At 38.6% G+C, this 27,052-nt stretch overlaps 1 protein-coding gene across 2 annotated transcripts in view; it reads left to right on the top strand.

Moving 5' to 3' along the window:
* ELL2 (elongation factor for RNA polymerase II 2) overlaps window positions 1-27,052 on the top strand; it is a 66,506-nt gene that overhangs the window by 22,478 nt on the left and 16,976 nt on the right. For both annotated transcript variants that reach the window (XM_075128589.1, XM_048850583.2), the window contains exons 3-8: window positions 6,433-6,554; window positions 9,353-9,516; window positions 16,786-17,045; window positions 22,902-23,026; window positions 23,179-23,272; window positions 26,032-26,608. In XM_075128589.1, coding sequence (XP_074984690.1) covers window positions 6,433-6,554; window positions 9,353-9,516; window positions 16,786-17,045; window positions 22,902-23,026; window positions 23,179-23,272; window positions 26,032-26,608 — 1,342 coding nt within the window. The remainder of the gene's footprint in view (window positions 1-6,432; window positions 6,555-9,352; window positions 9,517-16,785; window positions 17,046-22,901; window positions 23,027-23,178; window positions 23,273-26,031; window positions 26,609-27,052) is intronic.

Raw genomic sequence — 27,052 nt, 5'->3', positions numbered from 1 at the left:
TCCTCTGTTAATCAAAGTAATACACAAATTTTGGACTAAAATATTTGCGATTCTAGTAATCCCTGAATGTTTAGACACACTGTCTTTAATCAGCCCAAGATTCTTTTACCTTCCATAGTTGCTCCACTGGTTAACTCGGTGTTCATTAAGAGGGATTTGTCTAAACAGAAAGACAAGAGGAAAGGCAGGGAGAGGAGCAAGGGGGAAAGAGCAGGTGAGAAAAGAGAGGAAAGGAAGGCAGAAGAGAGGTGTGGAATGAGGCTAGGGTGAAGAGACTGGGGGCTTGTCTACATTTAAAAAGCTGCTGTGGCATATCAGTGAAGACACTACCTAGATAATTTACCTTCCTAAGAGGTGCTTTCTGCACTGGGAGTTGTTGGTATAATTGCATCGCTCAGGAGTGTGGATTTTCCACACCCCTGAGCAACATAGTTTATACCATCATAAATTGCTAATGTAGACCAAGCCTGAGACAGGATTAGAGGGGGTTGAAGCAAACAGCCAGTCGGCACAGGGCAGAAAAAGTCCAGTCAAAATTGTAGATAATATCTGTCCATTGGTCCCAGCTGAAGGTGCCTGTGCAGCTGCTATGCTGGCTTCAGTCTCTGGTTGGCTCTTCCCTGCAGTCTTTCCAAAACACAGTATAGCTAAGGGGAGGGGCTGCACCAAATGGGGTCTGAGGGTAAAATGGGTGTCTCCCTTATATAGTTCAGTCCCAAAGTGGGGTAGGTCCAATTTTACCTCTTCTCACATACCCCAGTGCAGCAGTACTGCTTAAGCTGCTTCTGTATTTACATGCATTGTCTAGGAAAATTTCCTGGCTTTCAGGATTGGGTGCTGTTGGGCACAGTTTAGCTGACAACGTAGATACAAAAGATGAACTGAGAGAAGCACTTAGACAAGGTCTTGGCAGTGGGCTTGGGCTGAATGTAGATGAGAAGCTGAGTTACTTGCCTGGAGGAGGAGGCGGCAGCTGGAAACAAAGGCTGAATTTCCTGCTTCAAGTGTTAGAGATTGTCCAAGGAGAGCAAAGGGTTATGGGAGATCCCCTCCGGTACTTTGATGGAGGCCCAATCTTTCTGAGGAGTAGCAGTTGCACATTGCATTGTACGCTGTACAAAATGGTAACTGAAGGAATTGTCCATGCTTTGGAATACATGTTTATTGAAAACAATGGGAAGGAAGATATATCCCACTTATAGGTTTGTGGGGATGAGAGGAAATGATGCAGGAGGAAAAAATAAAGGCTCTGGTCTCCCACACTAGTACTTATTCGCTGGGAAAATGTCAGATTAAATAACTCTCCCTTGAAGAGACCCACCTGTTGAAGTGTGAACTGGAGGGGAGAGGACAGTAGTAGAGGGATAGACAGTTAATTTCACTGTGCACTAGGGGGAAAATCATGTTAGCTAACTTGTATATAAATACTACTTATTTTCCTAGTCTGGACAAGACCTTGGTGATAGTATGGAATGTACATCCAGAGAACTTTGCAGAACTTTCTAATCTTTTATTGCCTTTTTGGGGGGCTGGGAAATAGTAAGGACAAAGTAGGCCTAATAACTATTGAGGCAAGGATTTCATTGTTTTCAGAAGGAGGTAAAGATAATGTATTTTGGTGGTTGTACCACCTTGGATCTATGCTTTCTGGCATATGGAGATACAGTACTTGCTAATCTGGAAATCTGTGGGAATGAGATGTAAGGGGAATATGACAACATTCTTTTTAAATGCATTGCATACCAAGTATCTACATGGATTTATTTTATTGTAAAAAAGATTAATCAGTTTGGTATATACAGTAGTCTTTCAATAGAACTTAAAACCAAAAAACATATTGCTTCCTGATAGCCAGGAATAGAACATGCAAGCTGTTCCTGCTAACACAAGTGTTGACTGAAGAATTCTTAAATCATGGCTCTCTGACCTTCTGCTAAGTGTACATCAAATAGGAAAAACAAACAGTATAAATGTCCAAAAGTTTATCTTGCGTTGAAACATTGTACTTTCATTCTGATTACCCAGAAGTCCTTGACTCGTGCACTGAAGTTCTCTGAGGATTATTTAATTTTAAAGAAAGCACAACTAATAAAAAAAAATATGTAGTAAAGTTTCTGTGATGTTCACAATGACTTGACATTTACATACCAGTCTGAGTTTAAATTCATCTCCTTACAAAACCAGGACAGATAACTAACAGATCAGCCGCAACAGAACGCGTATTACAGATTAAATTAGCCGTCTAATTTTTAAGAGCCCAGGCTTTTTACCCAGCCATTTTAGCTCACATTAAAGTAGACACGGTCTATTCTACACTAGGCTTTCAGCACACAGTAGTCAACATGTTCTAACGTTACTACTTTAAATCCTGACTTAGGGAAATGCCTAGTTTTAAAGGGAGCTTCTTGAAAGAGGAGAGGTCACTTGTTTTATTGGAGGAGTTAAGCTGTTCCATGTGAAGGTACAGCATAAAGCCATGAAACCAAAATGGGAGGAAGAGAGAAATTATTGGGTAAGGCTAGTGGAGCTGACAGAGTACAGTGCACTAGGGTTGGGGGAAAAGAAAAGATGACAATAGAGTAGTCAAGGCTCCGTATGTGAGGACTGATTTGAACGCTGTACGGAATGAAGTAGGAAGTCAAGTTACAGGACTCGGCAAGGGATAGTGAGAACATAAGAACGGCCATACTCCGTCAGACCAACTGTCCATCTAGCCCAGTATCCTGTCTTCCAACAGTGGCCAATGCCAGGTGCCCCAGGGGAATGAACAGAACAAGTAATCAAGTGATCCATCACCTATTGCCCATTCCCAGCTTCTGGCAAACAAAGGCTAGGGATACCCGTCCTGGTTAATAGCCATTAATGGACTATTCTCCATGAACTTACCTTTTTTTTTTTTTTTTTTTTTTAAACCCTGTTATAGTCTTGGCCTTCACAACCTCCTCTTGCAAAGAGTTCCACAGACTGTGTTGTGTGAAAAAATACTTCCTCTTATTTGTTTTAAACTTGCTGCCTATTAATTTCATTTGGTGACCCTCCTAGTTCTTGTGTTATGGGAAGGAATAAATAACACTTAATTTACTTTCTCCACACAGTCATGATTTTATAGACTTCAATCATATCGCCCCTTAGTCATCTTTTCCAAGATGAAAAGTCCCAGTCTTATTAATCTCTCCTCAGATGGAAGCCGTTCCATACCCCTTTTTGTTGCCCTTTTCTGAACTTTTTCTAATTCCATTATATCTTTTTTGAGGTGGGACAACCATATATGTACACAGTATTCAGGATGTGGGCATACCATGGATTTGTATAGAGGCAATATGATGATATATTCTGTTTTATTAACTATCCCTTTCTTAATGATTCCTAACATTCTGTTCACTTTTTTGACTGCCGCTGCACATTGAGTGGATGTCTTCAAAAATTAGCCACAATGACTCACAAGATCTTTCTTGAGTGGTAACAGCTAATTTAGACCCCATCGTTCTATATGTATAGCTGGGTTCATGTTTTCCAATGTGCATTACTTTGCATTTATCGACATTGAATTTCATCTGCCATTTTGTTGCCCCATCACAGTTTTGCGAGAGCCTTTTGTAGCTCTTTGCACTCTGCCTGGGACTTAACTATCTTGAGTAGTTTTGTATCATCTGAAAATTTTGCCACCTCACTGTTTACACCTTTTTCCAGATCATTTATGAATATGTTGAATAGGACTGGCGGGGGGGGCGGGGGGCACTATTTACCTCTCTCCATTCTGAAAACTATCAGAATGTCCGTCGGAAAAAAAATCAGCTGTAGTATCTTGACTAAACCACAGATGAAAGTCAAGAGGCCAGAAATGAGAGAGATACTAAAGGAGCAGACCAGAGTTTTACCTGTGGGTACAAAGGCAGAGACTATTTTTGAAGTTGTAAAAAAAAGAAATATAACATTTGGGGTACCAGATCCCAGAAGAGAAGCTGGTTGACAGTTAATGTGGATGAGACTGAAGTAATGCTAGTGCGATGAGGGAAGCAACGTAATCATAGAATATCAGGGTTGGAAGGGACCTCAGGAGGTCATCTAGTCCAACCCCCTGCTCAAAGCAGGACCAATCCCCAATTTTTGCCCCAGATCCCTAAATGGACCCCTCAAGGATTGAACTCACAACCCTGGGTTTAGCAGGCCAGTGCTCAAACCACTTAGCTATCCCTCCCCCCCGATGAACAACTCCTGCATAACTGTCCTTTCTATTAAATGCATCAACCTTCAAACTGTAATAGAAGGAATGGATAGATATGTCATCTTGGTATTGTCTTCTGTACTATCCACAGTAACTGTTTTGGAATATTTATTCTGTAAATGCTTCTACTGTGTAATGTGGTGTCTCCACCAGGCACTTTTTAAAGACTGTCAATTAATATATTAAGGTGTATACACTTTCAAAGTAAACTCGAAGCATATGTGGCTGCAGTCATCTGCTTCGATCTATTTAATTGTTTTGGGGGAAATACTCTTGAAGTATAATTTTAAATGGAAGGAAGATACTCATCAATGGAGAGCTTGGAGAAAGCCAAAACAGTCTGCAAAGTACATGGAACTGTGTGTGGGGAGGGGGAGACTTACTCTTTAGGTCAAAATCTCACAGAATTTCATACAGAATTATCAATCATGCAAGGGACACACAAATAAAAATTAGTCTGTTTTATTTTTAAATATTTTCAGGTACCATGCCTGCATCTGAACTCTGCCAATTCTTGAGTTTACAATCAGTCTTTAAAATGTGAAAAAGACCATACAAATGGGAGATCATGAAACTGACTCGACACAATGCTATCAGATTATACACAGTAAACTTGGGAAAATATTTTTATTTCAATTATAGTAATTAGTGAACAATAGTAGGCTGAAAAAAATTCTGCACAGTAATATTTTTAGTGTTCTATAGTAGTCTTGCAGACTCTTAAGATAAATCTGTGATACGGGATCAAAAATGGCCTCTACAATAGGTCTTTTTATCGCTGATGGGAATCTCCCAGTTGGGAAGATAAACTATTATAACAGGTTCTGATACATAATCCAAGATTTGTATCTGCTAATTAAACTACTTCAGTTAAATCCTTTCTCTTTAGTGTATAGCGCTCTATTGAATAGGACAAATACACATGTTTTGAGTATAAATAGCTGAGTAGTGTGCAGGTTTGGTCCCTATCTTTCTCTCTGGAGGCCAGCAGTAGTCCCAAGATGCTGCTATACTCTGTCCAACATGGGTAATCAAATCATAAATGGCAGAGACTTTTTTCCTAGGCTTTCATTTCAAGGAAAAAATTTACACAACTAGTACAATGTGTGATTTAAAACCAATCATGACTATTGGCCAATTTTATAAGCAAAATAAAAGGTGTGTACCAGAGGAGGATTCCAAAAAGGGCATTGTGAATGTTGCTTTTAAGTAAACATTTTCATTCAGGATAGGTTATTTAATGTGTTGAACCTTCAAATAGATTCCACTCTTAAATAAGAGTTTGTCAAACTGCAAAGTTTAACTTAAAATATATACTACTCAAAACCATCTGCTTTATTTTTGCTTTTATAGAACGGCATGTTAAAGCATGCATCACATGGCTTTGCTTTTCTATTGATCACGTGAAACGGATACTTTTTAAATCTCCAGAATACAGAATGTTCTGTACTATGCACAAAGCATAGGATGAGTGTATTGAACCAGGAAAGCAAGTTTTATCATGTGATTTCTTGTACAAAAAGCTATGTGTATTTTGTATTTTTACAAGCAACATGATTTAAAATAGATAAGTATTTGTCTGACCAGCTTTTAGTCCAGGAGAGTTTAAACAAATCCATATAACTAAGCTATTTTTAACAGTCTTATCATTAATGTTCCTGTTTTCTCTCCTCCCATCCTTGGTTTGTGCCTTGATTTTTATTCTAGAAATCTAGTCCTGTCTAAATTCCACTAAGATTAACTGTCATTTAAAAGCCAGGAAACAAGGTACTGTAGGTTCTACTTATGTTGTTCTGTTTGCTTGCTTAGCCAAACAATAAGGCTTTTGCTTATTCAGTAATGCACCTAATCAATGCTTAACTTTTCAGTACACTAATAGTCCTGTTGGAGTCAGTTGGGCTCTACACATGACTAAAGTTAAATAAGTGCTTAAGTGCCATGCTGAATTAGGGCTGTTTTTTGTAGACGTGAGCAGGGTTCAACTTGTATAACTATAGGTATAGTCTTGTGTCCTGATAAGATTATTTTTGAGAGGAAAGTGTGCCAGAGTTAACTCATTTTATCATATCTTCATCATTTGAGTGTCAGTCATATTACAAATATTAAGTACACTTTATCATTGCGCTTGGATTTAAAGTGTAAAAAAAGTACTATACAAATCACATTGATGGGCACATGTAAAACTTCAGTTTATATTTATCTTTTAGCTTGTCAAAATTCCTAAAGCTGATCTCCCAAATGAAGTGCATAACTTTAACTTCTACTTGTCAAATGTTGGCAAAGATAATCCTCAGGGAAGCTTTGATTGTGTCCAGCAAACTGTCTCAAGGTAAGCAATACTTAAATTTGTCCTAAAAGAAAATAATACGTTCGTTGTGTGTTATAGAACAGAAACAGTGAAAGGCTGTAAAACTTTTTTCTTCAAACTACAAGTAAAATATAACCTCTAGTTAAGAGTATGGTCTCTTATAAACTATAAATATCTGCTTTTACATATCACTGTTTTTGTTTTGCTTTCCAAAAACTAACCTCTGAGTACTTTCTCACCTCACTAGTGCCATACTTGAAAAGTAGGCAGTATTGTCAATGCTTGGATCAGATCAGTGCTATTACTGTTTAAATATGGCTATACCTGGCAGCATTCTAGCATGGTTTCTCTGACCATGATGGATAAGGATTTTAAGAACTACTACACTAGTTAAAAATCTTATCCACAATTGCATGACTACCCTGTTTCAGGGGCTGGTTGAAACCCAGCAATTCCTTGACGCTGTATGGTTGGGTTTGCAACAAGGCTTATACTATTCACTTGCATCTATGCAGGCAAGATTGCTGTACCATTCTGGAGTAGACACTTACAAGTGGGCCAAAGAAAATGGTGTTTCTGGTACTGTAGATGAATCCTGTCTTATAGACCAACTCCCTTGGTAATTTACAGTGTTGCAATTTACTTGTAATTTACTTGTATTGCAGACAAACAGCTATGCAGACCGATCAGGGAAATTGAGCTAAAACTCTGCAAATAAACAGCCATGCTTATACATGGGCATAGATGACATAGTTCTACTCTCAATCTAGGCAGTGCTAAAAGTCTGAAGTTCTTAAACCTGTGTAGAAAAACTACTAGAGTCAACATACCAGTTATTTTATGGTTTTAGAACACTTGTGCAGAAACTTCTTGTTGGAATTTCACACAGTGTTTAATTTGTTCAGTTTTGAGACGATCCTATGAATTATGATGGAAAATGCAACTGACACTTTTTAAAAAAAAAAAAAAATCCTGAAGTTTCATCACTGGAGTTGAAAAGCTTAAACTTTAAACTGCCATGGTTTGGAGTTGCCAATTGGCCAACCCAGGCTGCAGAATTACCCAGCAGTCCCTTTTCTTCTCTGGTCCCTTGTCTCCTTTATTTCTCTCTCCCACTCCACTCTCATTAGGCCACACACACAATTATTAACCATTAGTGGCCATTTTGTAAGTGATAGCGTGCCCTACTTATTTTTGTTTAAGACATAACTAAAATGTTTATCAAGAAATTCGTTAACATGAATATTTTGGTGTTAAAATGCCAAAGGATAAACTGAATCATAACTTGAAAAAATATACTGTGCCCAATTGAAGGCTAGAGACAGCATTCAAGAAGTCAAACCCAGGGGGTGCAATTTGCCTTGGGTAATGGAATGGATATTACCTTGGCTTTTCAATATTCTAGTGCATTCTTTGAGATATAACAAACTAAAGAACTTGGAAGTTACACAGTATTATATAATACAACTAAATTTTGTCCATAGTAGAGATGGCACCCTGCTCTAGTGGGGCACTCTAGTAGCTGTGAAATCTTAAATGTATTCTGGGTTGTTAAAGCTGAGCTTGACCTAGCTGGCATGACTTCAGGGGAGTTAAAAATAAAATGGTAAGTGAAGGAGAAATGATGTGCTGAATGTTCCTTACCCATTCTATTTGGAACATTAAGCAGAGAATTGTGGAGTTGCTTTCAGAAATGTTGCAGGTCAGCTAGAGTCACTGTCCTTTGTGGGATCAGAGCTACTCAGATACCACTGGAACTAGCATGGTTTTAACTAGGCATTTATGCTGTACTTGTCACAGAGTGTTTAAAACATCGTCATTGTTTTGAATTTGAATAGTCTTCCCTGCCCAGTATGGAACAGGAACTTTTATATTAAAACTGTTTGAGGAACAACTGTCTCTATAAATATTTATAGGAGTAGCACAGTTTTAATCCAGGTATGTAGGCTTCATTGTTCTTAAAGCACACTATAATGCTTGAAGGGACACTGAACTTCACATCTAGTCAGTTTTTTAATACACAAGTTACAAGGTACTACACCTGCCCTTGAGTTTTTGTGGTTTTGTTATTACATTTCACTGTTTTTCACATTTGTCCCCTGTTATATGTAAGACCCACAGAAACAAATGTGTAAACTATGAAAATAGACTCTCTGATGTGCAGTCAAATACACAAACTAAGCAAGTTGAGAAATAGAATTGTTTAATAACTGAAGGGTTAGAGAAATCTTAGGCTACGGGTAATGGTAAAATTGACACTGAGAATTAGGTTGATGGTTTTCCTTAAAAGGTTGGAGAGAGTTAATTAGAACTTCATGAATGATTAAGGCCCTGTTTTGACAGCCAAAAGTCACTTTTTCACTTACGTTAACTCAGTTGAGTGAGTTTAGCATAATTTGAAAAGTCTTCTGAATGCTTAAGGCACGCTTTATGTAGCGTTCTGGTACCATATAACTCTTTTGGTTAGACAGGTGACTTTTTTAATTGAAATGGCTATCCTGTTTTACAACCACTAATAGCAGTATAACGTTGTCTTAATCCAGCATCACTGTGTCCACGCCGGGTGGGGTGTTCTACCATTTAACTGTACTTGTATGGTTAGTGGTATAACATCTGTGTAGAGATGCCATAAAACACATTTGAAGCTGTGTTAGATGATAGCTAGGTGTGTCATAGCCTAGAGGGATTGAAAAATGCACCTTTTTGCCCATTAAGATTTGCCATAAATGCCCCTAATTTTTATTCTGTATTGATACGTTTGAGTTCAGAATAAAGTACTTATTCTCTTGAAACTGTATTTTCTTTTAATACTTTCATAGTTCTGGAGCCTCGCAGCTCAATTGTCTGGGATTTATACAGGATAAAATTACAGTATGTGCAACAAACGACTCTTATCAGATGACAAGAGAACGCATGACCCAGGCAGAAGAAGAATCTCGCAACCGCAGTACAAAGGTCATAAAACCTGGTGGGCCATTTGTAGGTATGGTTGTATCTAACTTTTTAATCTAATAGACAATTAGAAGGTAGTAATTCTGACCATCTTCAGGATCATAAATGTTTAGTCTACTGACACTGCTTACATCAGAGCATCTCAGTTTTTTTGGTAGCACAGCTTCACATCTATTCACAGTGCCCCACTCGCTCGTTTTCCTTTTTCTCCCTTATTATGCTTCCTCCTTGTTCCCCAGTACATGCTTCCTGGATTTCCATTCTTTCCCAGAACCCTGTACATCCATTTCCTCAGTTCTGTGCTCCTTGACTATTTTCTTCCCTTCTTAGACACTTCATAGTCTCATTGTTTGTAACTACCATTACAAGTTGTTTAAATAGTACATGTGTTCATGGATTGACCTACAGTGTTTCAATTCATAAAGCTATCAATATTGCCTTAACCTGTAGTCTGGAAAAGTGACACAGTGAAGGTTTGGTATACAAGATCATAAACCTAGGAGCAACAGAAAAGTGAATTCTGTATGCAGTGTGATGCATGTATCTTGATTTAAAAATCCTTTTAGCAAGAACGCAGTTTCCTCTGATAGTAGCTTGACCACCTTATTAGCAGGGTTATAATGGGAGCTAGATTTAGTGATTTACCAGGGACAGTAATTCTTTGCTTTTGTGAAAACACTGGCAGGATCACAGAATTGGTGCCTTCCTATGGATTTTGTAGTACTTATAATTGAAGGTTGTTGTGCTTCAAAAACTCTGCTCTTATTATATAGAGATCCATGACAATATAAACCATTCCATGCATGGTGGTTAGGCAGAGTCTGAAGCTGGTTTGAAATAGTACCAAGATCACAGAACCTAGAGATGCAGAGCTGGAAGAGACCACAACAGGTCATCTTGTCTATCCCCCCTACTCCCATGCTGAGGCAGGGTCAAATAAATCTTTTTTAAAAACCTCCAATGATGAGGATTCCACAACCTCCCTTGGTAACCTATTCAAGTATTTGGCTGCCTTTATAGTTAGAAAGCTTTTCCTAATATCTGACCTAAATCTCCCTTGCTGCAGACTAAGGCTATTACTTCTCCCTTTTATCTTCATTGGATAAGGAGAATAATTGATCAGCATCCCCTTTTAAACAGCAGCTTCACTATCTGAAGACTGTTATCAGGTCCCTCCCTCAGTCTTTTCTGAAGACTAAACATGTCCAGTTTTTTTAACCTTTTCTTACAGGTCAGTTTTTCTAAACCTTTTATCATTTTTGTTGCTCTTCTGAGTCACTCCAGCTTGTCCACGTCTTTCCTAAAATGTGGCACTCAAAACTGGACACAGTGCTCCTGTCAAAAGCAGGACAGTTACTTCCTGTGTCTTACATGTGGCACTCTTGTTAATGCACCCTATAATACTAGCCTTTTTGCAACTGAATCACACTGTTTGCTCATATTCAGTCTGTGATTCACTGTAACCATCAGATCCTTTTCTACAGTACTAAAGCCTAGCCAACTCTTCCCCTTTTGTATTTGTGCATTTTATTTTTCCTTTATAAGTGAAGTATTTTGCCCTTTTCTTTATTGAATTTCATCTTGTTGGTTTCAAACCAATTCTCCAATTGTCGGAGTCCTTTTGAATTCTAATCTTGTCCTCCAAGGTGGCTGCAACTCCTCCCAGCTTGGTGACATCTGCAAATTTTATAAGCATACTCTCCACTCCATTATCCAATTCTTTAATTAAAATGTTAAATAGTCCTGGAGCTAGGACTGACACTTATGGGATCCCACTAGAAGATTCATCACCCCAATTTTACAGTAAACTATTTATAATTATTCTTTGAGTGTTTTTTCAATTAGTTGTACACCCATCTTTTAGTAATTTCATCTAGACCACATTTCCCTAATTTGCTTATGAAAATGTCAAGTGGGACCATGTCAAAAGTCTTGTGAAAATCGGGATCATGTCCACTGCTTCCCCCCATCCTGTAGATCAGTAATGCTATCAAAGAAGGAAATTGCATTGTTTGGCATGACTTGCTCTTAACAAATCCATGTTAACCATTACTTACCATTTTATTATCCTTTAGGTGCTTACAAATTGATCGTTAATAACATAAGCCTGAAGTCCCTGTTCCCTTATTCATATTAGTGATCTAGTCAACTGTAGTGACCCTCTTTAGTAACAATATCTGGGTGTGAATTTTGCCATATTGGAATGTAGAATTCCCTTAACGTGTAGAGCAAATGACCTCAGGAGGCACTCTCACCATGCTGTGCTCCAGCTTCCACATTCTTCTTCCTCCTCCTCCTTCATCCAGCAGTGACCTCTGAAAATCTGGAAAGAAAGAGCAAGATATTTAAATCTTAAAACAGTACTTCGCTGCCTGCATTTAACACTCAAGTCCAGTTATACTGCAGTGCTGAGTTGGCCTACAGCAAGCCATCTTAAATAGGCACCTACCTGGCCTGTTGAAACGCAAAACTGAATATATGCTGTCTGAACTGTAGACTCCAGGAAGGCATATTTGCTTGTACTGGAACTGTCTTCTGCTCCTCTGTACAGTGAGGATCAAAATTCCTTCTTCCTGTAGACTGCCTTCAAAGAACAACCTTTTGTTGCTTTACCGACTGAGATGACAGTGGGTTTTTTACTATTTTATTCCATTTTCAACATTCTGAGGGAATATTCACCTATTTACTTAAAATTGTGTTCTTTTGAACACACCATTCGCTATGGCTACATAAGTCTTATAAATCGTGTCGTCAAGCTTCTAGATGAGTGTGCTTATCACAAAGAAATAAAAAACTAGGTTCAACAGCCCTATGTCAGTGTCGCAGGAAGTATATCCCCAGCTCCACTGAATTTTCAACCTTACGTAGGTATTCCCTTCTTGAAGAAGCTGAGACAAGGATAGTTCTAATTCCTGTTATGATAGGCTGACATTTTAGTATGGGTATGGAAGGATCTTAATACACTACAGATTTAAGACTAGGTTGCAATGAGGAATTTAACTGATCACAATTGTGTGAAACTAAAATGACTCATTAATTAATACTGTTGTGCTAAAAATGCAAAGATGTATCTGTTCACATAGTTATGGTTATTTTTGAAACCAGGAGTGCAGATCTAAGACATTAATGTGATTCTAGGAATAGTTAAAAATGGTGGTTAGTCTACACTGCAAAATGGAAACATTTTTACTATTCCAGGAGATGACAGCCAACATAGCTGATTTCGTACCGTAAATGGAGTGGTTTTGTGTGAAGTTTTGTTGTCAAAGAAAGTATTTAAGAACCTGTTTTCTGGATTAAAGAGTATCTAACTTCTGTGAAGGAAGAGGCCAGAGCCTCAGGAGTCGTAACACTCTCAGGTTTCTATTTTCCTACATAAGAACAGCCATACTGGGTCAGACTATTGGTCCCTCTAGCCCAGTATCCTGTCTTCTAACAGTGGCTGGTGCCTCATGCTTCAGAGGGAAGAAACAGAACAGGACAGTTGTCGAGTGATCCATCCAGTCATCCACTCACAGCGTCTGGCAGTCAAGGTTTGGGGATATCCAGAGCATGGGGTTGCGTCTCTGACCATCTTGGCTGATAGCTATTGATGTTTATAGCCATAAACATTTCTAATTATTTTTAATCTAGTTATGTTTTTTTGCTTCACAACTTCCCTTGGCAATGAGTTCCACTAGTTGACTGTGTGTTGTGTCAAGAAATACTTCATTATGTTTGTTTTGAATCTGCTGCTTATTAATTGCATTGGGTGGCCCCTTGTTCATGTGTTGTCTGATAATTCTGTTCTTTACTATAGTTTCAACCAGATTTCTGATACTGAAGTTAAGCTTCCTGACCTGTACTTTTCAGGATCGCGCCTCTAGCCTTTTTTAAAAATCAGTTTTACGTTAGCGATCCTCCAGTCATCTGATACAGAGGTTTATTTAAGCGATAGGTTACAGATCACAGTTAGTAGTGCTGCAATTTCATAGGAGTTCCTTCAGAACTCTTGGGTGAATACCATCAGATCCTGGTGACTTATTACTGTAAAATTTATCAATTTTTACTCTATTGACACCTCACTCTTGAACAGTTCCTTAGATTTGTTACCATAAAAAGAATAGATCTCCCTCACATCCTCTGCAATGAAGACTGATGCAAAGAATTCATTTAGGTTCTCCACAATGGTCTAGTCTTCCTTGAGTGCTCCTTTAGCACTTTGATCGTTCAGTGGCCCCACTGATTGTTTGGCAGGCTTCCTGCTTCTGAAGTACTCACAAAAACTAACATATTTTTGTTATCTTTTGCTGGTTGCTCTTCAAATTCTTTTTTGGCCTAATTATACTTGACTTGCCAGAGTTTATGCCCCTTTCTGCTTTCCTTAGTAGAATTTGACTTCCGATTTTAAAGGATTCTCTCCCTCTCCTTCCCCTCCCCCCAAAGAAAACCAAACAAAAACCCACTTCCTTTACTCTGTTTAGCTGTTGTGGCCTTTTTTGGTCCTCTTACTTTTTTTGTGTGTTTAATTTGGGTATACATTTAGTTTGAGCCCCTGGTCTGATGTGTTTAAATAGTTTCCATGCAGCATGCAGGCATTTCACTCTTGTGACTGTTCTTTCTAATTTCCATTCAACTAGCTTCCTCATTATTATTCCCCTTTTGGAAGTTAAATGCTTCTGTGGTGTGCTTCTTTGGTTTCTTCCTCCCTACAAGGATGTTAAATTTAAATATATTATGGTTGATAATACTGATCAGTTCAAGTATGTTCGCTTGTTGGACCTAGTCCTATGCTCTGCTTGGAACTAACTCAGTAATTGCCTCTCCCCTCTTGGGTTCCAAGATTAGCTGCTCCAAGAAGCAGTCACTAATGGTGTCTAGAAATTTTATCTCTGTATCCCATCCTGAGGTGACATATTCCCAGTTAATACGGGGATAGTTGAAATCCCCCATTACTATTGGGGTTTCAGGTTTTGTAGCCTGTCTAATTTCCCTGAGCACTGCACAGTCAGTCAACATCATGGTCAGATGGTTGATATAGCAGTACATTCCTACTGCTATACTCCTATTAGTCAAGCATGGAATTTCTATCCAGAGAGATTCTGTGGAAGTTTTGCTTCATTTAAGATTTTCAGTATATTCAACTCTGTGCTTTCTTTCGTATATAGTGTCACTCCCCCACCAGTGCAATCTGCTCTCATTCCCATATATTTGTACTTTGGTATTACTGTGTCCCATTGATTATCATCATTCCACCAAGTTTCTATGATGCCTATTGTTAGATCAAGATTCTAATTTAATAACAGGCACTGAAGTTCACCCCTTTTGATATTTAGACCTACATTTTTATATAAGCACTTATAATATTTGTCAGTATTTAGTTGTCTGCCTTCATGTGTTGTAATTGAATGGGACTCCTTTTTTGTTTGACTGTTTCTCTTCAGTTCCTGCCTGTACCTTATCAACTTCTATCCTCACCTCTTTCATAGGATATATAGTATCCCCTTCAATAAATCCTCCCCTAAGGGATGTCCATCTGAACCACATGTGCCTTATGCCTGTCGGCATTCCGCCAGCCCTCAGTTTAGAAACTCCTCTACAACCTTTTTAATTTTACGTGCTAGAAATCTGGTTCCATTTTGGTTTAGGTGGAGCCCATCCTTCCTGAATAGGCGCCTCCTTTCCCAGAAGGTTCCCCAGTTCTTAATAAATTTAAAACCATCCTCCCAATACCATCATCTCATCCACACATTGAGACCCTGCGGTTCTGCCTGTCTAACTGGCCCTGCGTGTGGAACTGAAACCATTTCAGAGAATGCTATCAAGGAGGTCCTGAACTTTAATCTCTTGCCTAGCAGCCTAAATTTGGCCTTCAGGACCTCTTTTTTTTACCTTTCCTTATGTCAGTGGCATCTATGTGTATCATGATCACTTGCTCCTCCCCAGCACTGCACATACATCTATCTAGATATGTCTAAAGGTTCGCAACCTTTGCACCCAGCAGGCAATTTACCATGCGGTTCTCCCGATCATCATAAACCCAGCTATCTATATTTGTGATAATCGTGTCCACCTTTACTATTACCTAGCCTTCTGGGAGTGTCCAGAATGAGACATCTTCAGTGTGAGAGACATGACATGACATCATCTGGAAGGAGGGTCCCAGCCATGGGAGAGTTTCCCTCCGCTCCAGCTTGATGCTCTTTTTCCCCTGAGATTTTCATTTTCTTCAACAGCACAGAAGGTGTCAGACTGCGGATGGGACCACTCTGTTGTGTTCCTGAAAGTCTCTTCTATGTACCAAACTTATAAGGAATTGGGTTTGGAGGAATGATCAGCTTTTAGCAAGTCTCTGATCGGAGCCAAAATAGTAAACCTATTACAGTAAAGTTCTTAGATATATTGATGCTGAGTCCTGACTATAGTGGTAAATATTTAAGTGCTAAAAAAAGAATACCTGGCCACTTTGCTTTGATTCTGGTGCGGAAGAGCTATTGCTACTAACCATTTATCTTTATGGAAAAATAGCCTGTTTGATTAAGTAAGCTGTTGAACATGTTTACTTCATTATCTTTGGAGGGGTGCCTTTACAAACTTGCAGCAGCACCTGAATTTATTGGGAAGCAATGTTTTCTAGGCATGTAAAACTTTTTATTAGAAACAGAGCATTTTTGAAACTTCTATGGATTTGATTTGCAAAGGTGTTGCATTTGACAGTTTCTTTCTAGTGAGAAATGTCAGGTCAGTTACATGGATTGTTTGGGTAATGGAGGCAAAATAGTTTCATTTTTGAAATTGTATGGCACCAATGATTGGATCTGACACTCCATTAATCAATTCAGTACATGGTGTTGAATGTAAGTTTTGTTTTTTTTCCCCAATTGCACAACCAGGCTTGTATATTCATTTCCAAGTCATGGTGCTGTTAATATGTAGATTTGGGTTCCTTAGGCACCAATGGAGAACATTTTAGTCACAGGAAGTACTTAGTTTCATATGAGTTTTGTCCTCATTTAAAATATAAAATATCCCATTAGTTTGATGTTGAACTTTTCTCAGCCTGTAAATTACTTAAGAAAATATTGAAGGCATGCCTCTGCATAACAGAGCAACATATCTTGCCCTCCTAGCAATATCATTTGCATTTGAGTAATTTCATATCCAACTTTTTGAGTTCTTAAAACGATGCATTTTATGATACCCTCCTTGGACTAAACAATACTTGTACATTTAACACTCGGAGTTAAACTTTGGGAAAAATCAGATGTTTATAAATCAGACGAGCTATTAATTTTTCCCCCTTTTTGAATTCTGGACTTAGGTAAAAGAGTACAGATTCGGAAAGCACCACAAAGTATTCCAGATGCAGTGCCCGAGAGGAAAAGGTCAACACCCATCAATCCTGCAAATACAATACGAAAGACCCACGTAAACAACAGTGTTTCTCAGCGACCATATAGAGACAGGGTGATTCACTTACTGGCACTGAAGACCTACAAGAAACCAGAGCTGCTTGCTCGCTTGCAGAGAGATGGCGTTAATCAAAAAGACAAGAACTCCCTTGCAGCTATCCTTCAGCAGGTGAGAACATCTGGATAGGATGTCTTTTCTGCTCTTTCTGCTCCTTTTCCTGGTTGTTTCTTAATACAGTTCAGGATTTTACTACCATATTTCATCTAGAAAAGTGAGGGTTCACTTTGGTGAATGGCAGACACATTTATTGATATTCGCTCTTCGACAGTCTTCTTGAAAAGCTGCCCTGTTTTGTAAGTACTCAAAACAAACTGGAAGTTTAATGAGTTTATAGGGGAAGTTTGTACTATTGAAGATTTCTAAAGCTCTTCATGAGTGATAGGGAACAATTGCTGGGTATATTTTTAGCTATCTTTTCCCTACTGCAGTTTTTTTCCCCAGGAGGCTTACTCTTTTTTATTACTCCAAGCTGCTTAATTGGTGAACATAGTTTCTCTTAACTTTTCTTCTCGTAACTGTTCAGACTAATTCACTAAGGAACTTCTGTTTCCATTGACGAGTTTACTAGCCCTTTTTATAAAGAGGAAAGCTGTTTTGGGGGTGATGTTTAAATGAGAAAAAATCTGCATAATCAAGAGTAGTGGCCTATAAGTTGGTGCCTAACCTCATTGAGTTCTATTACAAAATATTTAACTAGCTATCCTGGGATTGAAACTCTTATTTAAATGTTACAGTAAATGAAAATATTGGTGTTTGCTTTCTGTCAAAGAAAATTTCTTTAAATAGTTCGTTCTTCACTAAAAACATGAATGATATTTTAGAAGGAACTTCATATCTCTTTGCAAAAGAAAATATATCTGTAACATTACACATGTACTGCACACTTTCTTGTATGTATATGCATGCAAAGATAGCCGTGAAATTGAAGAAATCCCTTTTTACACTGCACTGTTCACACACTGCTTAAGCTGTGCACTGGTAGCTTTGGATGTCGGAGCACCTTGAGTGAATTACAGTTCTGTCTGGAGTCGTCATTATTCCTTCACTTCTTTAACCTCTATTAAGAACATAAGAATGGCCATACTAGGTCAGGCCAATGGTCCATCTAACCTGTATCCTGTCTTCTGACAGTGGCCGGTGCCAGATGCTTCAGAGGGAATGAACAGAACAGGGCAATTTATCGAGTGATCCATTCCCTGTTATCCACTGCGAGCTTCTGTCAGTCAGAGGTTTAAGAACACCCAGAGCAGGGGGTTGCATCCGTGACCATCTTGGCTCATAGCTATTGATGGACATCTCCTCCTCCATGAACGTGGTATTTTTTTGAATCCAGTTATACTTTTGCCCTTCACAACATCTCATGGCAACAAATTCCACAGATTGTGCATTATGTGAAGGAGTACTTCCTCTTGTTTGTTTTGAACCTGCTATCTATTGATTTCATTGGGTGACCCTGGTTCTTGTGGTATGTGAAGGGGTAAATAACACTCTTATTCACTTTCTCCACACCATTCATGATTTTATCGACCTCTATCTTATCCCCCCCCTTAGTCATCTTTTTTAAGGTGAACAGTCCCTCTCTTCATGATCTCTCCTCAGATGGAAGCTGTTCAATACCCCTGATGATTTTTGTTGCCCTTCTCTGTACTTGTTCCAATTCTAATATCTTTTTTGAGCTGGGGCGAGCAGAACTGCATGCAGTATTCATGGTGTGGGTGTACCATGGTTTTATATAGTAGCATTATGATATTTTCTTATTATGAACTTTCCTAATAGTTCCTAACCTTCCGTTAGCCGTTTTGACCGGTGCGGCACATTCAGCAGATGTTATCAGAGAATTAGCTATGACTCCGAGATCTATCTTGAGTGGCAACAGCTAATTAGACCTCAGCTAATTTAGACCCCATCATTTTGTACAGTTAGTTGGGATTATGTTTTCCAATGTGTATTACTTTGTATTTACCAACGTTGAATTTCATCTGCTATTTTGCTACCCAGTCTTGTGAGATCCCTTTGTAACTCTTCAAGTGAGCTTTGGACTTCGCTCTCGAGTAATTTTGTATCATCTGCAAACTTTGCCATCTCACCATTTACTCTTTTTCCAGACCATTTAGGAATAAGTTGAAGAGCACTCTTCCCAGTACAGATCCTTGGGGGGGAACCTGCTATTTTTCTCTCTCCACTGTGAAAATTGACCATCTGTTCCTTTGGTTCCTATCTTTCAACCCAGTTACTGATCCATGAGGACATTCCCTCTTATGCCATGTCTGCTTACTTTGCTTAAGAGCCTTTGGTGTGGCTTTTTGTCAAAGACTTTTTGAAAAGTCCAGATACACTATATCTGCTGGGTCATCCTTGTCCATATATTAGTCGACCCCCTCCAAGTATTCTAATAGATTGGACAGGCTTGATTTCTCTTTGCAAAAGCCATGTTGACTCTTTCCCCAATATATAGTGTTCATCTTTTGTTCTCTCCATGAACGTAACTTTTTTTTGTAGCAGAGTTCTAGTTCTTTTGGAGAGGGTAGTGGATTTTTTTCTTCACCAAAATTATCCTTAAGCTTGCGTTCTGTAATTTTAGGCATGCTCTTGGACTCAAAGGGTTGAGTTCTCATTTCATGTCCCGTTATAAAGAGTTGTTGGGGAAAAAAATGCTTGCTGGGATACCTTTTTAACACTCTGCTTTGCCTATCCCCACATTGACTACCAGAATGCTGTAAATTTAGTCTCACTTCATTTTATTCATCTCTAAAATAGGCTTTAGTTTAAAATTAAAAATTTTTGGTATGGCTTAATCCACCACTTACAGAATTCTTTTCATACATATTTACTGTAACTTCCATCTCCATAATGGTTAATTCATTGGCTTTTAAACCAGGAATAAGTGTTGTCCATTTGTGAATTGAGCAATAATAAATATGCTTAAATCAGTTTTTCAGACAGTAAGATTAAATTTATGTAAATTTTAAGTGTATGTAGATTGAAGTATTTTTATGCAACCTTTAAAGTGTTAGCAATTGTCATTTTCTGTATCTTACTGTAATAGTTCTAAGAGATTAGGATGACAGATTCTGAATAGTCAGCCATGGTGTAGCTGCATAGCAAAGAAATTGGACCTAGATGAAACATTGACATGTTTTTAACCTGGATCAAAGAAAGGGATCGCTAATAAACTTTGAACATCTGCCAGAACAATAAACTGAAAGTTTGAATAGTGCTTTTGTTAAAATGTTCAAGGTCAGATGTCAGTTAATTGTATAGTTTAGTCATAAGCTGTACTTGTATCTTTTTTACCATAACACTCCCATCCCCTTGTAGAACCTACTGATGCTAACGTAAAATTCTAAAGGCTAGGCCTGCATAAGTGCACAGTGGGGGAAGGGGGAGATGGGTTCAGTGATTTTTCTCCAATCCATTCTCCTCCATGACTGTGGTATGGAATAGCTGTCTCAATGCCTGCTACGTCCCCAGCGCATGCACCTCTCAGAAAAGTGTGCCATGCAAAGTGCTTTAATTACTACTTGGCCTTCAGAAGCTAGCAGTATAATGCTAACTCATCTTATTTCCACACTACAAAGTTTTTATTTTTAGTTCAGTAATGCTATCATTTCATCAGCAAAGTTCTATAGACCTTTTATTAGAAAGTGTTACACCATAAATCGGGTGAGCAAACTATGGCCCACGGGCCGTTTTAAGCTGGCCCATGAGCCCACAGCACACGGCTCAGCCCTGCTCCAGCCCGGGCGCAGGGTCAGGAGCCGCATCATGCAGCTCCGGGAAGCTGCAGCATGGCCCCGCTCTGGCTTCTATGCGCTCCAATGAGAGCTGGAGGGGCGGTGCTTGCAGATGGGGCAGCATGCAGAGCCACCTAGCTGCACCTCTGCTTAGGAGCCGGAGAAGGGACATGCCACTGCTTTAGGTAAGTGCTGCTCGGAGCTTGCCCCAGCCCTGATCCCGCTCTCCAAACCGCTCGATCCCAGCCTGGAGCACCCTCCTGCACCCCAAACCTCTCATCCCCAGAACCCGCACCTCCAACCAGAACCTACACCCCTGTCCCAGCCCTGATTCTCCCCCGCACCCCCACTCTCCAAATCCCTCAGTCCCCGCCCAGAGCACCCTCCTACACCCCAAACTCCTCATCCCCTGTCCCTCCCTCACCGCAACCCCAATTTTGTGAGCATTCATGGCCCACCATACAATTTCTATTCCCCGATGTGGCCCTCTGGCCAAAAGGTTTGCCCACTCCTGCCATAAATGGTCTTGAGTACGCAAGTGTATTAACTTTTAGCTAGGGGCTGAAACTGGGAGGCTAAACATAGTTACTGTTTGCACATGTAAGAAAACATTTTTTTATTGAAAGTACTACTATTACCTTGCTGTTCCTAACAAATGTGTCTGCTCTCTTTGATTTTAGTTTGATTTTATTTGTTTCAGACAATATGGTGGATCACTAAAAGTCTTTACAGGCAAAATATAGGCATATACAAGTCCTAGTATTTGTTTTTTGAAATACAATATCACAACCAGCTGTGACAGAATACATAAAACACTTTAAAAATGAGACATGGAACAATACAAAACATACCTAACGTACTTGATCCACTAGCACACATTCAGATACCCTCTTTCTTTGAGACTTAGTCCAAACTTTTTGGGAGGGGAGGGCAAATCTGCATAAATCACGATTGTGTCCATATGCTTTTCAGCCTACCAGGCTCTCTTTAATATCTTGACTAGGAGTAACAGGCAAAGGCCCGGTTTCTGAACTTCAGAGGTCTGTTACAAATAGTACAGTTTGAAGGTCTAAAATGGGATTTGAAGGGGAAAAGTTGCCAAATTAATGCTTTGATGTGGCAGGCATCAGTGAGCATGGATTTTTACCAACATGACTCTTTTCAAATACACAATGTATTTCTCTTCAGGAAAGGAAGGGGGACCTATCAGAAGCTGTCTTAAAGCAGAGCATTAATAGGATGTATATGCTAACAAACAACAAGGCATTAATTAGTATGGAATTATGAGTACAATATTTTTTCCTGGAATTCATGGATATCTGTTTTGCATGTACGCTTGGGGCTTATCATAGAATTAGGTGTGGAACAGGGCATGTACATCCCTTCTTAGTTACATTTCTGCAAAATTTTACTTGTACCCTTGCATGACTAAAATGTGTTTGATACACATGGCTGAAATTGCCTTACATCTTCATTAAACCAAAACGTTTTAGGTATACTTTTAAAAAAAAAAAAAGTCACTCATTAAACTTACAACAGTTTTTGTCCCTTTTTCATTAAAGGGAAAATTTAGTGTTGAATCAAGTATTGTACTATCTTGACACTCTCCGGTGGAATGCAACAACTTCATGTGGTTTCTAGGAAGTGTGAATGTACTAAACTCCATGACCCAGTCTCTGGGAAACAAGAAAAGCTACCTATTTTTGTCATAGTCATTTGGCTAGATAAAAAAGCTGTTCTTGCTGGCACTGCAGTATGAGTTACCACTATTCCTAAAGCTGTACCAATTTTCTCTTTTTGTGATCTAATATCATTGATATCAGCAGAACTGTGTTGGCTGCTATTCCATTAGAAATACAGGAAAAATAAACACTTGAATTATAATATTCGAACTTGAACACTTAAAGTTAGAATTCTAAATTTGTATTTAGTCATGTAAATATGAATAAGCCTGACTAATGTACATTGATCTTCAGATCTTTTGAAAAATCAGGCCATTCTTTTATAAGTACCTAAATTCACACACCCAAGATTGAACCTTTTTGTATGCCAAAATTTTCACTATATGAAAGGTCTGTCCTTTATTGCCTTTAAAGCCGAAGGCTAGAAAATACAGGATACATTTTTTCATGGTTATATTTTCAACCTATATTTAAACTGTCCAATCTTTTCTAGTATTGTAACTTGTAGATAGCTTTTAATATTTGTATTTTTAAATATATATTTGTAGGTAGCCAACTTGAATCCCAAGGACAACTCTTACACTCTGAAGGATTATGTATTTAAAGAGATCCAAAAAGATTGGCCTGGATACAATGAGATAGATAAACAGTCATTGGAGTTAGTACTTTCTAGGTAAGTTCAAGCTTTTTCTTTAATGGTAGCAATAAAAGAATACATTGTTTGAGAAGTAACAGGCTTCTTTCTTCCCAAATAATGTAAGATCTATTAGAGCATCTTTTTCTTGATTTTTTCCTTGTAACCTGGAATATGGGTGATCTTTACAGAAAACTAAATTCATCTCAGAATGTCACCAGCACCAGTCATTTGGAATCTCCTCTAAGTTCTTCTAAAGATGCTGCATCTGCTTCTCCTTCCCAGGTATTTAATTTGTGATTTTCTTTATATTGCAATATGATGCAGTCAGACTTAATACATACAAGTTTTATATTGGTGTGAAAGCTTGAATCATGTAATGAGAAGCACCCGTACCCCTTCTAATGTATGAAGAAAGTGAAGCAACTATTTCTGGGTAATTGGATGGTGGCATAAAATAAAACTTAAAAAAAATAGTTGCACCATGGAAGACTGTGGAACTGATGTGTGAGTTTTTTAAAAAATTCTTGTCATGTAGTTCCTAAGAACCTCAACTTAATAACCCTGTTTTTAGAGATCAGATAGCGTTGTAGTAAACCAGACTTCTACGTAGATGGCTCATAAAATGTTTTGTGAACATAGATTCTCAAACATAGCCTATTGCTATGGTATCTGAACTCATAAGTGACCATACAAAATGTAACTATTAATAGCATGTTGGCAAAAGTTGTGTCCTTACTCAGGGTTGAACTTGTCCTCAAAGGCTTAACTTTTTAGGTGTCAGTCACTTTCTGGTTGTTAAATACTTAGACAAAAAATATACCTCATATATTGCCAAAGAATTTATCTTGGTGTGTCTTGGTACTTCAAATGAAGGCAAGATATTTTTATTACTTAACTCTTGTACCCTGTTGTATGCTGTCATAACCATAAGGCCTAAAATTCCTCCTTACCTGTAAGGGGTTAAGAAGCTCAAATAACATGGTTGGCACCTGACCAAAGGAACCAATGGGGACAAAAGATACTTTCAAATCTGGGGGCGGGGGAGAGAGGCTTTGTTTTGGGTTCTTTGTTTCTGTGTTTGCTCTTAGGAATAAGAGGGACATCAATCCATGTCCTCCAAACCATTCTGAACCAGTCTCTCATATTACTGAAATTGTAAGTACAGCCAGGCAAGGTGTATTAGTTTCTTTGTTTTCTCAACTTGTGAATTTTCCCTTTGCTGGAGGGAGGTTTATCCATGTTTTGTTATAACTTTGAAACTAAGGCTAGAGGGGGTTCCTCTGTGTTTTGTGCATCTTTTGTTACCCTGTTAAGTTATCTTCCAACCTGATTTTACAGAGGGGATTTTTACCTTTTCTCTTTTTTTTTTTTTAAATAAAATTCTTCTTTTACGAACTGCCTTTTTTTTTTTTTTAAGTGTCCAAAGATCCAGGGATTTGGGTCTGTGTTCATTTTAACCAATTGGTTAGGATATTATTCTCAAGCCTCCCCAGGAAAGGCGGTGTAAGGGCTTGGGGGGATATTTTGGGAGAATAGGAACTCCAAGTGGTCCTTTCCCTGATTCTTTGACTGAATCACTTGGTGGTGGCAGCATACTGTTCAAGGACAAGGTGGAATTTGTGCCTTGGGAAAGTTTTTAACCTAAGCTGGTAAAAATAAGCTTAGGGGGTCTTGCATGCGGGTCCCCACATCTGTACCCCAGAGTTCAGAGTGGGGAAGGAACCCTGGCATATGCTGTGGGTGTTCGGTCTATCTGTACTGTCATATTATTTTGATATTTGATTTTTCTGTCATGCAGGCATTTTTATGCTGCAGCCTTTTAACCCTTAGTTTAAATGCAGTATTTACACTGGACAGGACAGAAATAGGGTGTTTTAGGGCAGCAATATTGTTTCTGGGAAAAAATTAATTTATTTTTGCTGTGGGTGTTGTTCAGATATCAGTTATGATTAAGTGTAGTCCACTGGGTAAAGGATGGAACTGAGTGAGAAGACCTGGGTTCTAGATGCAGCCTCGCTGCAGGTGTCTGAGACCTTGGATAAATCACTTATTTCTCTGTGCTTCCCTTGTTCATCTATAAAATTGAGATAATACCCACTTTAATAAAGCACTGGGAGACTTTCAGATGAAAAGCACTATTTAAGATAAAGTATCAGTGATTGCAGTAAAAATATAAAATAGCACTATAGCAAAGGCAGTAGAAGAGCATTCTTAAAAATTATTGGGTGGTGCTTTCATTTGCTGTTTCGGGACAGGTGAAATGAAGTACTGAACATCCTGTACTGAGGTCATTAACATATTTGGGTTGGGGAAATAAATACATACCCGTTTCTTGCCAACTTTGGCTACTGTTTCTCATGGTAGTGAAATAGTATAAATTGTGTAGTTCTGTCTTCTCATCTGCTCGAACACACACACTGAATCTGGAAGTAATTCAGCTGTGTGGTACAGAGCTCTGCTTGGCACTTCTGGGCAGAGGCACTGCTTTGTACTGAAACATAAGCAATATATGCTTGTTAAGCAAACTGACATGAGTCAGATAGTATTTCAAAAGAACTCCAGTATTCTCTGAGGATAATTTAGAGAATAGCAGAAACTTGATTTTTCCTTGCCCCTTTTTGAGGTTTAGGCTTTCTGATGTGCACACTGTTCCATATGGGTTGGAACTGCTTGAATAAAACAGACTATATAGAGGCAGCAACTGTTTACTTACTGAATGTATCTGCACTGCACAAATATCTAGAGTACTGACTAACCTGTCATGTTCCAGCATGGACTGTGATACTTCCCCAGACAATGTCTTACGTGGTTCCAAAGTCTTGGTCAAGATCTGAAGGGGATCGTCTCAGGATGACAAAAAAATTTTAAAGCTATCTAGATTTATTTTTTAAGCATGAAACAAAGCACATGTTTAGTTGTCGTGATCTTCATCTTATCTAAAGATAAACTAGAAAGCATAAGAGACTAGGTTTTAATCAGTTTGTTGTAGACATACCTTAGAATTGGATTAAATGGAAACTAATGGTCTTTTTTTATTGCAGAAACGGCTGTTGGATTCAGATTTTATTGATCCTTTAATGAATAAAAAACCAAGAATATCTCACCTTACCAATAGAGTTCAACCAACATTAAATGGTCACTTGACTGCTTCCAATGAGAGAGCTACTGCACCCCCACCCCCACCACCTCCCCCTGCAGCCGCTGCCACCCCAACTCCTCCAACGCTTCCTTCAACTCGCCTTCCTGTTTCAAATCCTCCTCAACCGGTGAACTCTAACTCCAATTCCCCTAGCACTCCTGAAGGCCGAGGGACTCAAGACCTGCCTGTTGATAGTTTTAGTCAGAATGGCAACAGCATCTTTGAGGACCAGCAAGAAAAATATACCTCTAGGACTCCTTTGGAAATGCCAGCACCCACTGCAGTTGAGTTAGCGTGTCCAAAGTCAACAGATGAGGTACATTCAGTGTTGCACAAAAAATCCAAAAAGAAGTCAAAAAAACATAAGGAGAAGGACCAAATCAAAAAACATAACATGGAGAGTATGGAAGAAAAGGAGAAAGACCTTAAGAAAGAAGAAATTGTCAAGCTGAAAAATTCCAGTTTGGATTCAAGTGAAGGTATTTAAAAAAGCAGCACTTTAAATTACTTTATGGATAAGTGAGACTGATCTAGTGGGTAAAACAATGGACCAGAAATAAGACCTTAGTTCCACTCCTAACTGCTACTGATTCACTAAATGTTGAACAAGTTACTTAACCTCTCTCTGCTGCCTCCTTCCATAGCTGTAAAATGGGAATAATGATAGTTACCTGCCTTTACATATAGCAATTTTCACCTGAACCAAAGTGCAAATTATTACCTTACTAAGCTTTAAGGCTATACAAAAACAAAAGGGAGGAATGACACATGTACACAAGTACAGCTATATTGGCACTCCAAACAAAATGTTGTTCAATTTTATTTTTGGTAAGATTGACTTCAGCTTTTGAATAACAGGAATAATTCATATTTTTAAAAAATTATAAACACTTCATTGTTGGATGGAGTGTTGGGTAGTCAAA

Source organism: Caretta caretta, chromosome 5 (assembly GCF_965140235.1).
Source record: "Caretta caretta isolate rCarCar2 chromosome 5, rCarCar1.hap1, whole genome shotgun sequence".
Taxonomy (NCBI): domain Eukaryota; kingdom Metazoa; phylum Chordata; order Testudines; family Cheloniidae; genus Caretta; species Caretta caretta.
Note: the sequence above shows the minus strand (reverse complement) of the source record. Positions and strands in the feature narration are given on the sequence as shown.